Source organism: Stegostoma tigrinum, chromosome 3, assembly GCF_030684315.1.
Source record: "Stegostoma tigrinum isolate sSteTig4 chromosome 3, sSteTig4.hap1, whole genome shotgun sequence".
Lineage (NCBI taxonomy): Eukaryota > Metazoa > Chordata > Chondrichthyes > Orectolobiformes > Stegostomatidae > Stegostoma > Stegostoma tigrinum.
The window spans coordinates 115,784,040-115,798,795 of record NC_081356.1 but is presented as its reverse complement, the minus strand read 5'-3'; the positions used below and the strand labels follow the sequence as shown (position 1 = coordinate 115,798,795).

The window sequence follows — 14,756 nt, the reverse complement described above, 5'->3', positions numbered from 1 at the left end:
AGATTACATGTCAGCTGCCAGTACTAATAAGGTCTTTGGGAGTATTACAACCAACACAAATGCTGTAAATGATTAAAGTAAGTTAAATGTAGTAGATGTCTTTTCTCAAGAGTGTTACATTTTATAATGTGAATTCATCAATAGACGTTTAAAAACTGTATTTAATGTCAGGATCAATCCTGAGCTGTGCACATGATGGAAGGGTTGGCATGAAGGTTATAAGGACAAAGAGATGTGTATGAGAAGAATGGGTTGTCATGAATTTGCACTAAATTGGCATGGAGCTTTAAAGAGCCATGGGTTCGTCGAGAAGCGCAGGTTGGCATGAAGAATATGCTGGTGTTTGCTGGAGACTTGAGTTGGCAAGGATAGGGTGGTTGAGGACTCAACGGCTGTTCACTTCAGCACACCAAGTCTGCCCCAGTCAAAAACAAGCATGTAACTATTCAAATCCCATTTTCCAGCACTTGGCCCACTGCCTTGTGTGCCTTGGCATCACAGTGTGTGTCTGTTTACAATAGCTGTGTCTCATTTGTGTCTTTATGACTGTTCACCATTTAACATTTATTTCTGTGGTTTTGCCAAAATGCCAGTGCATCAAGCCTCGGCTTTCGTACAGTTCACTTCACAACCACAGCTCCTGTGTCTGACTTGACATTCCAGGATCTCAAACTACACCTCCCATTTTCACCTGCCCTCTGAGAAGGACAACGCATTGTACCCAGGCACATTGACCTAGATATGGTTTGTGGAGATAGGAAAACCTCAGGCCCTAAAATTAGACGATTGGGCATGTCATGAACATTTGGAAATGTATTGGTTCAGATAAAACAAACTCAAGCTCATTTCTCAAGCAATGAGTAGATTGAGACGTGACTATGAGAGGTTTTTATAATTAGGAAGAGATTTGAAAGGGTTGATGTTGCGAAGCAGTTTCTACTTATAGGCAGTTACAGAAGCTTGGGATCATGCTGAAAATGTAGTCATTAATAAATCCAGTAGGGAATTAGGTGTAACTGGTTCATTTTACGACATGGAGCAGTTGAGAGAAATAGATATTGATGTGTTCTCAAGAATGATAGATAATAAATAAGGTTAGATTAGGAAGGAGTGATTAAAAGATGCTGAGCTGTTTGGATTAAGCTTAAATGGAACAAATACATTTGCATAGATAATTTGTCCCATACAACATTTATAGTATGGGAAGCAAGCTATGTTATCCACAAACTCAAGGGCAACCACAGTACGCATTTGTTACTGACAATGTTTGACAAATTTGTTTCAGCTTTTGAAAAGCCTACTGATTGGATAGACTAAAAAGAATGCAGTTGGTGTTGTAAGTATTTTTTGTGAGCTTTTCAGAAAAATGACTCATAAGACCTCTGAGAAAAATTCAGATCTGTGGTATTCGAAGACAAACAATAGGGAAGCCAAATTGATGGATAGCTGAGAAGAGTTCAGAATAAATTCAGTTTTCCCAGTTTGGAAAGGAGATCGAAGTAATATTTTTACACTAAAAGCATTAAATTAAAAGCACATAAATATGGTGCTTTGCAAGATTTAGTTTGTAGAAGAATATTTAATTTTGTCTTCGGATGAAAGATCCTCAATGAGTGTAAGGGAAAAAGAAGCAATTTATTTATCGAAAATGTACTGCAGGCTGCACTGATCAGCTTGGCATAGCTGGAGGGAAGGAACAATTAGAATATTTTGCTTAGAACCCATCTGATGCTGGCTGTGCTGTGTCACTGATAGTCATGTAGTGTTCTGTGTCCTTCATGTATTTTTAATATCCTGTTACATTAAACACTGTGCAAGACTTGGGTTCCAATTATATATTAGAGGAGGAAAGCTGGGTTGCTCAAATTTTGATTTATTTTTGTTTTTGTAGTTTTTACTGGTCTTACTTTCTGAACAATACTTTGCATGGTTCAATGTGCACTGACTGACGGTTCATGATGGCAATTAAAATTTAAAGGGTCTTAAACTGAAATGAGGACAAAAATTGAATCTTATCCACAAATGTAAAACTTTGAGGTCTTCATCCCAAAAGCACATTGTTTCACACATGTTTGCCACAGCAAAATTATCACTTCATCGGAGAGGTGTACAGAAGAAGACCCTTCAGCTCATCGGGTCTACCCCAGTCAAAAACAAGCATGGAACTATTTAAATCCCATTTTCCAGCACTTGGCCCACAGCCTGTGTGCCTTGGCATCACAATGTATGACTGCTTACAATATCTGTGTCTCATTTGTATCTTGTTGATTTTGGGTTCAGCAGAGTGGGCCCATTTTCTCCGTTCACACCTTCATTGACACTTCATCATCTTTATCACTCCCCATTGTCTTTTGCTCTAGACACTTCCACAGCAAGTTCCACCCACTCCTCCGCCACCCCTGTTAACAGTATAAAAACCAGCATTTTCTAGCTGCCCCTTTCAGTCCTGAAGAAGAGTCACATTGGACTGAAACGTTAACTCTGTTTCTTTGTCCTCAGCTACTACTAAACACGCTGCAGAGAAGTTCTGCAGCACTTCTCTGTTTTTATTTCTTGCAAACTACTCACCTCTTTGAAGGCCCAGCTGGCTTGTCCACTTCTAATGTCAACTGATGGAGATGAAAAGGCCTCCCAAAAGGGTACCAGGAGCCTGCAGCTAGTCGGCTGCATGGTAATAGTGTCATAGAGTGACAAAGGTCTACTGCCCTTCAGCCCATTGCATAACATGCTGATCAAAGACAACTACCTAACAATGCTAACCTCGTTTTTGAGCACTTAACCCATAGCCTTGTATGTCTTGGCTTTGCAAGTGTACATCCAAATACTTCTTAGTTGGTATGAGTGTTTCTGCCTCTACACCCTTCCAGTCCGAGTTGTAGATTCCCACTATCCTGTGGGTGAGAAAAGGATTTTGCTCATATCTCCGCTAAACCTCCTGCCCCTTACCTTAAATCTATGCTTCTGGCCATTGATCCCTCCATCCAGGGGAAAGTTTCTTCCTGTTTATGCTCCTCATAATCTTATGCAGCTCAGCCATGCCCTTTCTCAATTTCGTCTGCTCTAAGGAAAACAAGCCCAATCTATCTGAATCTCTCTTCATAACTAAAACTCTCCAGCCCAGACAACATTGTGGCAAATCTCAGCTATGGCTTAACCAAGGCTTTGTACAATTCCAGCATAACCTCCCTGCTCTTGAACTCTGCACCTTGACTACCAAAGGCGAGTATACCTTAAGCTTTTTTAACCACTCTATCCACTTGTGCTGATACCTTAAGAGTCCAGGGTATATGCAGTGTCCAAGTTTCAAAATAGCTTTTGATTCAAATAACAAAGAATAAAGAAAATTACAGTCCAAGCCTGCACTGACATGTTGTCTGTCACAACTAAAACCCGCACCTTTCCCGGTACCAAATCCTTCTATTCCCATCCTATTCATATATTTGTCAAGACGCCCTTTAAAAGTCACAATAGTATCTGCTTCCATTACCTCTCCTGGCAGTGAGTTCCATGCACACACTACCCTCTGTGTAAAAAAACATGCTTTGTACATCACCTTTAAACCTTTCCCCTTGCGCCTTAAACCCATGGCACCTGCTAACTGACTCTTCCACCCTGGGAAAAGGCTTCTGACGGTCCACTCTGTCCATGCCCTTCGTAATCTTGTAGACCTCTATCAGGTTACCCTTCAACCTCTGTCGTTCCAGTGAGAACTACCCCAGTTTCTCCAACCTGCTCTCATAGCTAATGCCCTCCATACCAGGCAACCTCCTGGTAAATCTTACCTGTACCCTCATCAAATCCACCTCATCCTTCCAGTAGTGTGGCAACCAGAATTGAACACAATATTCCAAATGCGGCCTAACTAAGGTTCTATAAAGCTGCAATGTTACCTGCCAATTTTTAAACGCACTGCCCCGGCCAATGAAGGCAAGCATGCCATTTGGCTTATTGACTACATTCTCCAACTGTGTTGCTATTTTCAGTTACCTGTGAACCTGTACACCCGGATCCTTCCGCCTATCAGTAGTCTTAAGAGTTCTGCTTTTTACCGTATATTTTCCATCTGGATTAGATCTTCTGAAATGCATTATCTCACATTTTTCCAGATTACAATCCATCTGCCATCTCTCTGCCCAAGTCACCAACCAATATACACCCAGCTGTATCCTCTGACAGTCCTCATCGCTATCCGCAATTCCACCGTTTGTGTCATCGTCAAACTTACTAATCAGACCAGTTACATTTTCCTCCAAATCGTTTATATATATATTACAAATAGCAAAGGTCCCAACACTGATCCCTAAGGAGCACCTCTAGCACAGCCCTCCAATCAGAAACACACCCTTCCACTGCTACCCTCTGCCTTCTATGGCTGAGCCAGTTTTTTATCCATCTTGCAAGCTCACCTCTAACTCAATGTGACTTTACCTTCCGTAACAGCCTGTCATGAGGAACCTTTTCAAAGTCCTTACTGAAGTCCATGTAGACAACATCCACTGCCCTACTCTTATCAATTGTCTTCATCACTTCCTCAAAAAACTCAAACCAAGTTAGTGAGACACAACCTCCCCTTAACAAAACCATGTTGCCTCTTGCTAAGTGATAATGGGAACTGCAGATGCTGGAGAATCCAAGATAATAAAGTGTGAAGCTGGATGAACACAGCAGGCCAAGCAGCATCTCAGGAGCACAAAAGCTGACGTTTCAGGCCTAGACCCTTCATCAGAGAGGGGGATGGGGTGAGGGTTCTGGAATAAATAGGGAGAGAGGGGGAGGCCGTCCGAAGATGGAGAGAAAAGATAGGTGGAGAGGAGAGTATAGGTGGGGAGGTAGGGAGGGGATAGGTCAGTCCAGGGAAGACGGACAGGTCAAGGAGGTGAGATGAGGTTAGTAGGTAGGAAATGGAGGCCTCCATTCCAAGTACTAATCCAAGCTCTAAGTACATCTGCCTTACCTGTTACACAACTCGCAATGAAACAAATGCACTTCAGCCCACCAGATCCACTTTAATCGGCAACCACACCCTGCCTGCTCTTCCTCTGAGTCTCACCAATCCTATTCTCTAGCTCCCTTTAAGTCCTTTGCTTTGCCTCCCACCCCTGCTGAATGCATTTAAATCCTCCCAAATAACACCTGCAAACCTCCCAGCCAGAATATTTGTGCCCCTCTAGTTTAGATGCAACCCATCCTACTTGTGCAGGTCCCACTTGACCCAGAAGAGATCTCAATGATCCAAATAGCTGAAACCCTCCAACCCAACCACCCACCCATCCTGCTGCAGTGCCCCCTGTTGACTGTCAGGATCATAGGCCATTCACAGAATGAGTACTAGAGGGCAGCCAGTACCACCGAGAGTACATCAGTACCACTGGAGCTGTAATTCAGCAAACGTCGGGCATTTCAGTGCATAAAGGGAGAAAGTTGGGAATAAAAATAATCAGAGACCTGTGGAATCAGCTGGACACCAGCGTGTTTATACTTCAGATTGACCAATCTCTTTTTGAACTTTGTCAACATACACTTCTCAACATGCTTCATGGCAAGTCTTTCCTTCAGTCACATCTGGCCTACTTTCTGTACATTAGACCTGCTGCTCAATTTTTCAGTTTCTGAGGTGTGGCTAATCAAAACTCAGTGTAAAATGTTTGCCAGTTTTTGCCCTAGCTTCACAGCTTAAGAGCCCCTATGTGCGTTTAATCGAGTCTTTCATTTTCAACAGCCACTAAGTATATTGAAGGTCTGAGGTTTCCCATGAAAGACAAATTCTAATTAAAAATTGATATCTTAAGTGAATACATTTGAAATTAGAAGAAATAAAACAGCCTTTACTTTAGTAGCTTTTGAAATTATTAGTCCTTGATCACAAAAATATAATTCTCTATTATATGATCATGGGAAAGAAAGGGGGCCAGTCAGCCTCTTGAGCATATGAAATTGATTGAAAAGCAACATTTTTTGTCCCATCCTTCCACTCTTGTACCATTTCCTGAAAATTGTCCCCCTCTCAAGCTATTTTTCCAATTCAGTTATGAAATTCTGTTTTGAATTTGTATTTGTCAGTGTTTTTGGCAGTGTGTTTAATATTCCAACCACTCAAGAACAATATTTTCCTTTATGATACCTCTCATTATTGTGCCAGTCTCCTTTTGCAATACAGTTACTAACTATGTAGCCAATGGTAACGGTGTCACATTATTTCCTCTTTCTCAGCCTTTCCTGGCTTTATTCAATCCCGCTGAGTCTCTGTCCTCCCTATACTGTGCCCACATAACTGTCATCCCTCAGCCCAGAACCATGCTCATAAGTCTCTTTGGAATCCTCATCAAAGTCTTCACATAATTTGTATTTTGTAAGGGTATTATTGTTTTTGTAATCAATGTCTCTAATTATGAAATCCAGGACATTATGATGCATATCTTTCATACCTTATAATACTGGTCAAATAGTGCCACTCTGTATCCAGAGGCCTGGTCAAATTCTGGAACTTTGGTCTGTGGGTGTATTTGTGAAAACTTTAATCTTCACAGCTTCCACCTGTATCCATTGTATTCATGTCCACTCAAATACAGGAAGCAGCAGGAGAAGTCTGTGCAACCTATTTATATTTTCCAGAGCAATGAATGTATTTTCTTAATCTAACTTTGTGGCTCATTTCTGAAAACAAAATGTAAAGCCAACTGTTGAAAATAAAAGTCGCAATCTGGCTTTGCAATAATTTTACACCAAATGGTGTGTACATAAAATGTTTTTTTATATATAAAGAGGCTTTAAATGAATTTCTGACAATCCCAAACAAATCCACCTTGCTGTGGGTCTGGAGTCACATGCCAGGCCAGGTAAGGATGGCAGTTTTCTTCCCTAAAGGGCGTGAGTGAACCAGATGGGCTTTCCCGACAACTGACAATGGATTAATGGATATTGTTAGTAACTTTGTACCCAAAAAGTGTCCACTGCTTTGCTTCTACATTCATGTCTGATTCACGACTTGTGCCTCTGCTTCTCAGTATGACTTTGTCGAGCTCCTTGACGGCAGCAGATTGATCACCAGGGAAAAGCGTAGCCTGACTGATTCCGAGCACAGAAGACGGCACATCAGAGCAGTGAGCATCCAAGAGGCCGGCTTCGTCCAGTACCTTGACTCAGGAGTCTGGCACCTGGCTTTTTACAATGATGGGAAAACTCCTGAGCACGTGTCCTTTAATACCATTGTCATAGGTAGGCATTGATACTCTTGTGTGTGGATTTGTTGAAGAAAGCATTGGCCCTCGCTGTTACTGACTAATATACAATTTCTTCCTCCAGTGACAAATTACTTTTCTACTGGCAGAATCTACCTGAGGATTCCAATCACTAAACGTGAAATGGACTACTAAGCATTTGATCATTCTAAAAAATTAATTCATGGGATATGGGTGTTACTGGGTGGGCCAGCATTTATTGCCCACCCCTAGTTGCCCTTGAGAAGGTGACAAGCTGATTTCCTGAACTGACCATTTGGTGAAGGCACATTCACAAGCCTGTTTTTGATTTTGTCTCAGTGACACTGAAGGAACAGCAATATATATCCAAGTTGGAATGCTGAGTAGCTTGGAGGAGAACTAGAAGTGATGTGTCACCATGTATTTGCGGCCTTTGTCCTTCTAGTTAATCTTGCTTTGATATTTGACAAATGTCACAATGGTTACAGTTATTTCTTCTCACACTTGTTGACAAGTTCCAATCTCGTACCCAATGAAATCGACTAATGGCAGCAATCAGTATAATTTTTATTCGTTCATGGGATGAGGGCATCACTGGCTGGGCCGCATTTATTGTGCATCCCGAATTGCCCAGAGGGCATTTAAGAATGAATCACATTGCTGTGGATCTGGAGCCACATGTAGGCCAGACCAGGTAAGGCTGGCAGTTTCCTTCCCGAAAGGACATTTGTGAACCAGATGGATCTTTCCAACAATTGACAATGGATTCCTGCTCATCATTAGACTCTTCATGCCAGACATTTATCGAATTCAAATTCAACCATCTGTTGTAGCGGGATTTGAACCCGGGTCCCCAGAACAGATGATCTGGTCATGTTCATGTGTTGTTTCTGGGAACTTCGTTTGCATATATTGGCTGTTCTGTTTCTGATATCTGGTCTAATGGCACCCATGTGACTATCTATCCTACTCTTATACCAGGAAGGAAACCTGCTGTATTTTACTGGTCTGGTCTACATGTGACTCCAGATCCAATGTGGTTTCCCAAAAACTGTTTCTAAACTAGCTGATAAAACACTCCTTTAAAGGGCACTTAGGCATGGGCAATAAATGCCAGCCCAAGCCAAGAAACTCACACCCACAGTGAATAAAATAAAAGTGACGATACTTCAAAAATACTCTTTTGGCTGTAAAAGTACTTTAGAACTTCATGAAGCCATGAGGACTCTGTGTAAAAGCTAATTCTTTCTTTCTTTAAAGATTGAATTTTTTTTATTATTTATATTGCTCTTGTCGGTTGGTTCTATGTTGCCATAGGGGCAGTATAGAGACTACATAAGGACAATACTTGGTGTCCCATCATGCCAATTGTCATTAGCCCTGAAGTGGAATCCCTTTCATGTTGAAGGCTTTGAAGTTCCTATGGGAGTAAGGTTTGTTTCACCTAACAATGTGTTTTCTCAGAATGCAAATCTCGTGTAATTCTGAAGTTTGGATTATTTACAGAGTCTGTAGTGGAGTGTCCACGAAACTGTCATGGAAATGGGGAATGCATTTCTGGAGCTTGTCACTGTTTCCCGGGATTCTTTGGACCTGATTGTGCAAGAGGTGAGTCATGATGTTTGCTTAGAATTCCAAATGTTTTGTTAGTCATTGACAAGGACAGGAGATGGTGCACACACAGGAAGTGGAGCCATTTTGAGATTGATGCGAAACAGTCTGAGGTTTTGCCACCGGTTACAGTGGTACCTGGCATTACAACAAATTCTGATGGCAAGATTTTCTCAGAGTTGGGCCAACTCAGAAGCTGCTTAAAAATAGTAGGTGGGACCCAATTCTGGCAGCTTTCCCCAGCTTAGGATGAGGGCACAGGTAATGAGGAACTATGCACTCCCTGCCTGCCTGGCTGCATTATGGGCATAGGTGATTCCTAACCTCTGGTAATTTTATTGGAGTCAGGTCAACTTTTTCAACACTGGTGCTTCATGACCTTTTGTCGTGAAGCACCAGTGTTGAAAAAGTTTATAATTATGTCCTCATAAACATGGACGCCTTGAGTAGGTTTCTACCTATCTGCATGATGCACATTTGACTGAGAACCCAGACTGATAAACCTATGAGCTCACAAGCAATCTGTTTCGACAAGTGAGGTGGATTGTTTGCTTGAGTGACATCTTTTTGTGCTTATAGTTAATTGCTCTTTCTGTGATCTTTTACTGTCAATGTCCCAATATTTATCATTTGGCACTTCGAGCCTGTTCTGCCATTCGCTATGATCATGGCCGATCCTGTACTTCAATGCCATACTCCTGCTCTCTTGCCATACCCCTTGATGTTTCTAAAATCTAAAATATCATCGCTGTCTTTCTCAAATACTCTCTGTGGCTCAGTCTTCACAGCTCTCTCTCATGACAGATTCCACAGGTCGACCAGCATCTGAATGAAGAAGTTCCTCATCTCAGTCCACTGTGATTGACAATTGAATGGCCTGTTTGATTGACACTTTCATTGTGCTGTAGAAACAGCCACTATTTTTTTCAAAGATTACGCAGTGTGCGGCTGGAGGAATACAGCAGGCCAGGCAGCATCAGAGTAGCAAGAAAGTTGACCTTTCAAATCAGGACCCTTTTTTCAGAAAATTTCTCAAAAACCATTTTTGGACGGGTATTTTCGAAAATTTCAAAAATATTGCAGTTATCTGGATTATTCATCCTGTACATAGTGTGTACTAGACAAATGGCTTGGAAGGGACATGCATTAGCACTAAGTTGGCATGGAAAACATGTGGAGCCAAAGGGATCAGATTGAGGGTTGAGTTCTAGAGGACCAGACTGCATTTATTAAGTAGCCTGCCTTGACATTGACTCACATCCGTTGGCCCCTCTGTATCTTGCACCCAGCCCTAGAGTGACAATTATGTAGTGACAGGGTGTTTTAAATTGGAGCGGTCTCCCAAAATTTCCCAATCCAGCTGCCCACCTCAGGGAATGCAGCCCAGAAGCCTCAATAACATATTTTACTTAATAAAAATCTGCAGGAACTAATGATGCTATAAATCAGTAACATAAACAGAAATTGCTGGAGAAGCTCAGCAGCTCTGGCAGCATCTGTGGAGTTAAATCAGTTAACACTTTGCATCTAGTAACCCTTCCTCAGAACTTGTTTTCTTGGTGCTTATAGTTGGTAAATATATTTATCGAAGATCGAACCAATTCAGTATCATTGAGAACTGCTGCAACACATTACAGAAAACATCGTGGGATTCTTCGATGAAAAGAAAATTTAAGATTTGCACACTTTATTGCTGTTTTATTCCCAACCTGGTTCTAATATGCTCTCATTTCTTTTGTGCAGCAACATGTCCAATATTATGTAGCGGTAATGGCCAGTATTCCAAGGGACGTTGCCTTTGTTACAGTGGCTGGAAAGGAACGGAGTGTGATGTCCCCTCAACCCAGTGCATAGACCCTTTGTGTGGAGCACACGGCGTGTGCATCATGGGTTCCTGTGTTTGTAACTCGGGTTACAAAGGAGAAATGTGTGAGCAAGGTACAGCACAATAGAATGGCAGCAAAAGGCAGAGCACTGTTTTGTTAGGAATCAATTCAAAGTGGCTTGACATGCTGAGACATTAAGATGGAGCTTCTGATCTGTGTTATTCATCAATGACATCTTAATGCGCTTCTATTATATTTTGTGTGCAGGTGTTAACTTATTAAGCTTGAATGCTTTTTTCTAACAATGCAGCAAATTATGCAGTATTATTAGTGTACCGTCGTTGGATACAGACTTTGCGGATTTGCACGTTCCACCCTACTGTATTTAAGTCACTTATTTGATGAAGTAGATTCTCACCAATAGCTGCCTAACCAACGTGATGTCTGTTATTGTCTATCTACCGCAGAAGACTGTTAGATATTGTCACTCAAATATTCACTCGATCATGAGAATGCATTGAGACTTGGTACGAAGAGTTTTTTTTATATTCAGAAAGAACACTGCATAAATCAACTCCCTGAAAATTCACTTAAATTTGCCAGTATTTCTAAGAGTAATGTGCAAATACATTGATATATTTTAATGGAAACATCATCATTTTTAGTTGTCAGAAGCTGTTAACTTGGTTGAATTATAGATGCAGCCATTTTATAATTAGCCTGTGATTTTTGTCAGTGATAACAGAGTTGAGCTTGGCTTAAAAAAATGTGTTTCTTTATTTCTCCACAAGGACATGAGTTGTCCCTCAAAAGCATTTATTGCTGCTCTCCTCACCTTACAACAAATAAGAAGACATGAGCTAATTTTGTAAAAGGTTTCCCTGAAAGATGGTTATAGTGCAATCAAGTGATGGAAGGACTTGGATTACCCACAGCCGTTTGACAAGATGCTGCACACAACAAGTTTAGGAAGTAGCACATGAACCTGGATGATGGATTGACAGCTTATGGGAAGCAGAGAACAGAGATAAACAGGTCCTTTTCAGGTGGACAAGTTGTAACTAGTGGAGTGCCAGAGGGACCTGAGCGAAGTCCTCTTTGCTCTACAATCTATAGCACCGATTTGGATGAGGGAACTAAATATATGGTAGCTGAATTTGTTGACCATACAAAGATCACTATGAAAGTAAGCAGTCAAGAAGAGATAGAGAGTCTGCAAAAGGATATAGATGGGTTAAATGAGTGACACAAAGTTGGAACAGATGAATCATACTGAGAAGAAATGTAAATATAAACTTGTCCCCTTTGGCAGTAAAAGTAAAAAATAACAGTATACTATTTTAGTGGAGAATGGTACCAGGACTCTTGAGTATCCAGAAAGTATCCAGGTACAGCAAGTAATTAGGACAGTTAAATAATTCCATAGAGGCCAGCATCCCATCACCATGTCACCCTTTACTAACATGTGGAGAGTCCTTGACACCGGTCTGGCTTCCTTAGAGCCAGCTCTGAGTGAACAGAACTGCTGACACCCCTGTTTACACCAGTCAGCCAAGGCTCCCTGACTGGATCAGATTAACAGCCCCAATTTCGAAGCATTTGAGTGGGTGTTTAAAAGATCTCCTGGTGCTGGCATTGTTCTCCATGGAACAGAGACGGTTAAGAGGACATTTATGAGAAATGTTCAAAATTAATAAAAGAGATATGGACAAGCTGTTTCCTGTGAGCACAAGATCAATAATCAACGGACCAGGATTTCTGTAATTGGTGAGAAAAGCAGAAACAACACAAGGAAATATTCTTTTGTATAATGAATTATGATCGGTCTGGAGTGCCCCACCTGAAAGTGTGATTCATTTGGAACATTCAAAGGAGAATTGACTGTCAACTTGAAGGCGGAAAATATTGCAAAGCTATGGGGGGAAGATCAGGAGAGTGGGGTTGATTAATCAATTACAAAGAGCATTTAAGCTTGGACTAATAGGCAACCTTTGGTGAAAATGTCAATCACTGATTTGACTTTGGTTGGACCAAGAAAAGAAGGTGGTTGGATGCAGCCTATAATCAGGCCTCTCCAGAAACCAATGCCCAGCCAACTTGATTGTATTACCTTACCTGATGTCTTAACTTCTTCTCGAGTGCTGCTGACTCTTTGTTTCCAAACAGAATTGAAACACTGTAGATAGAAAAGTACAGCACAGGAGTGGACCCTTCGGCCCACAATGTTGTGCTGAACATGACACCAAATAAAACTCATCCCTTCTGCCTGTCCTTGGTCCATATCCCTTCACCCCTTGCATAGTGTTATAAAGTGTTGTTGAACAGCATTGGGGTTCTCCACCCTTCTTGTCCAAGTCCAATTCAAACAAAGTCAGTGCCAGGCAGAAAGAGTCTCACGTAGTGTTTTGTGTCATGTTATGGCAGTCAGACACAATGTCTGTTCAAAATGGTGAGTCTTGAAGCTTGTCAGAGGAAAGTGCTCTACACTCAGTTATCCCGAGGTGAGGGTCTAAACGTTTCATTGTGCTTCGGTGCTCTGATGTTGAGAGCTACTACGCTTCGCAGGGTTGGTATCGGTTCAGCAAACCTCTGCCACTTGCTAATAAATAAGGTCAGGGTGGCCAGGTCCATTAGAATAGAGGGGAATCATTGCGACTGCATCAGGAATGGCAACAGTCGCCACCTTCCTACTCACTATGGGGAATCTTCCCTGAAGGTAGAAATGCATCAGAGAATTGAACTGGTGCAACTCCCCAGTATTTTCCTGCCCCATGCACCTCCAACCCCTTTGTCTAAGCAGCCAAGAAAATGAGTCTTAATGTACTCTTTGGACTAGGATAGTCACTGCATTGACAAAGGATTCTGCTCGGCCTTAACAGTGAGGCTGTAAAGACGCATACCTTGAGGGAATCTGAAATATCAAGTAGCAATTATGATATCTTTGTCTGATAGCTAAAGCTTTTTGTTTAAATTATTCTGATCTGAAACCCAGATCATAAAATGTTAGACTGAATTAATGTACATTGAAGGAGCATTGAGACATTATTTAAATAATAATGGGCACCTTCCCAGAAACTTGGCATTGTCACTCTGTTCCCTGTGTGCCCATTGGTGCGTAGCAGGGATGTACAAAGCTGTTGCCCAGACTTAATCATTATACTATTCTTTCTGAGGCAAGCTCCTTCTATAATCTTAATCCCTTAAACTTTCTCTGAGTCAATTGATTTTGTTTATGACACTCACAGCTTCTTAAGAACTGTTTGCTAAAGAACTGCTACATTGACCATGTATAAGCCAGTAAGATAACAAAGTGTGGAGCTGGATGAACACAGCAGGCCAAGCAGCATCTCAGGAGCACAAAAGCTGACGTTTCAGGCCTAGACCCTTCATCAGAGGGTCTAGGCCCAAAACGTCAGCTTTTGTGCTCCTGAGATGCTGCTTGGCCTGCTGTGTTCGTCCAGCTCCACACTTTGTTATCTTGGATTCTCCAGCATCTGCAGTTCCCATTATCTCTATAAGCCAGTAAGGCCTGTTTTGCTGACGGAATGGCTGTCAATTGTGTGACATTTATTAAAGATGTTCATCTCTGTCAGGATCAATTTATGTCAAACGTTAGGATGCTATTAACAGCTCATTATTAAGTAGAAGCCCAACACTTAGCCACAATTGAGCCCTAGGCGTCATCTGGATAATTTTGACATGCTGTAAGCTTCTAGCTGTTTTCCTGGAGTGCTCATTGTGCCAAATGTTGAAAAGTAACTTCCCCAGACTGTTTTCCAAATGGAAACCTTCAAACCCATATCTAAAAGCATGTGTCTTTTCATTCCAAAGCTCATATTTTTAGTCCAGTTGTTGGTCTATTTTGGGACAAACATTATAGAAAGATTAATGGGTAGCTGAGAGTAATTACAATGCAGTAATGTAATCAGAGTTCAGATGTTGCCATAAACTAAACGGCGTGTTGGGTTTAATTGTCTTGTCAACATAATGTTGCTCCTGGTAATTAGAATCATGGAGTTGTACAGCACGAAAACAGACCTTCGGTCCAACTCGCCCATGCCAACCAGACATCTCAATCTGACCTTGTTTCATTTGCTAGCATTTCGCCAATTCCCTCGTA

General features: G+C 41.5%; 1 protein-coding gene across 7 annotated transcripts in view; it reads left to right on the top strand.

Moving 5' to 3' along the window:
* The window catches only part of tenm3 (teneurin transmembrane protein 3), a 3,293,451-nt gene that overhangs the window by 3,116,102 nt on the left and 162,593 nt on the right, over positions 1 to 14,756 (top strand). For all 7 annotated transcript variants that reach the window (XM_059644858.1, XM_048526868.2, XM_048526869.2 and 4 more), the window contains 3 exons: positions 7,005 to 7,215; positions 8,706 to 8,807; positions 10,554 to 10,748. In XM_059644858.1, coding sequence (XP_059500841.1) covers positions 7,005 to 7,215; positions 8,706 to 8,807; positions 10,554 to 10,748 — 508 coding nt within the window. The remainder of the gene's footprint in view (positions 1 to 7,004; positions 7,216 to 8,705; positions 8,808 to 10,553; positions 10,749 to 14,756) is intronic.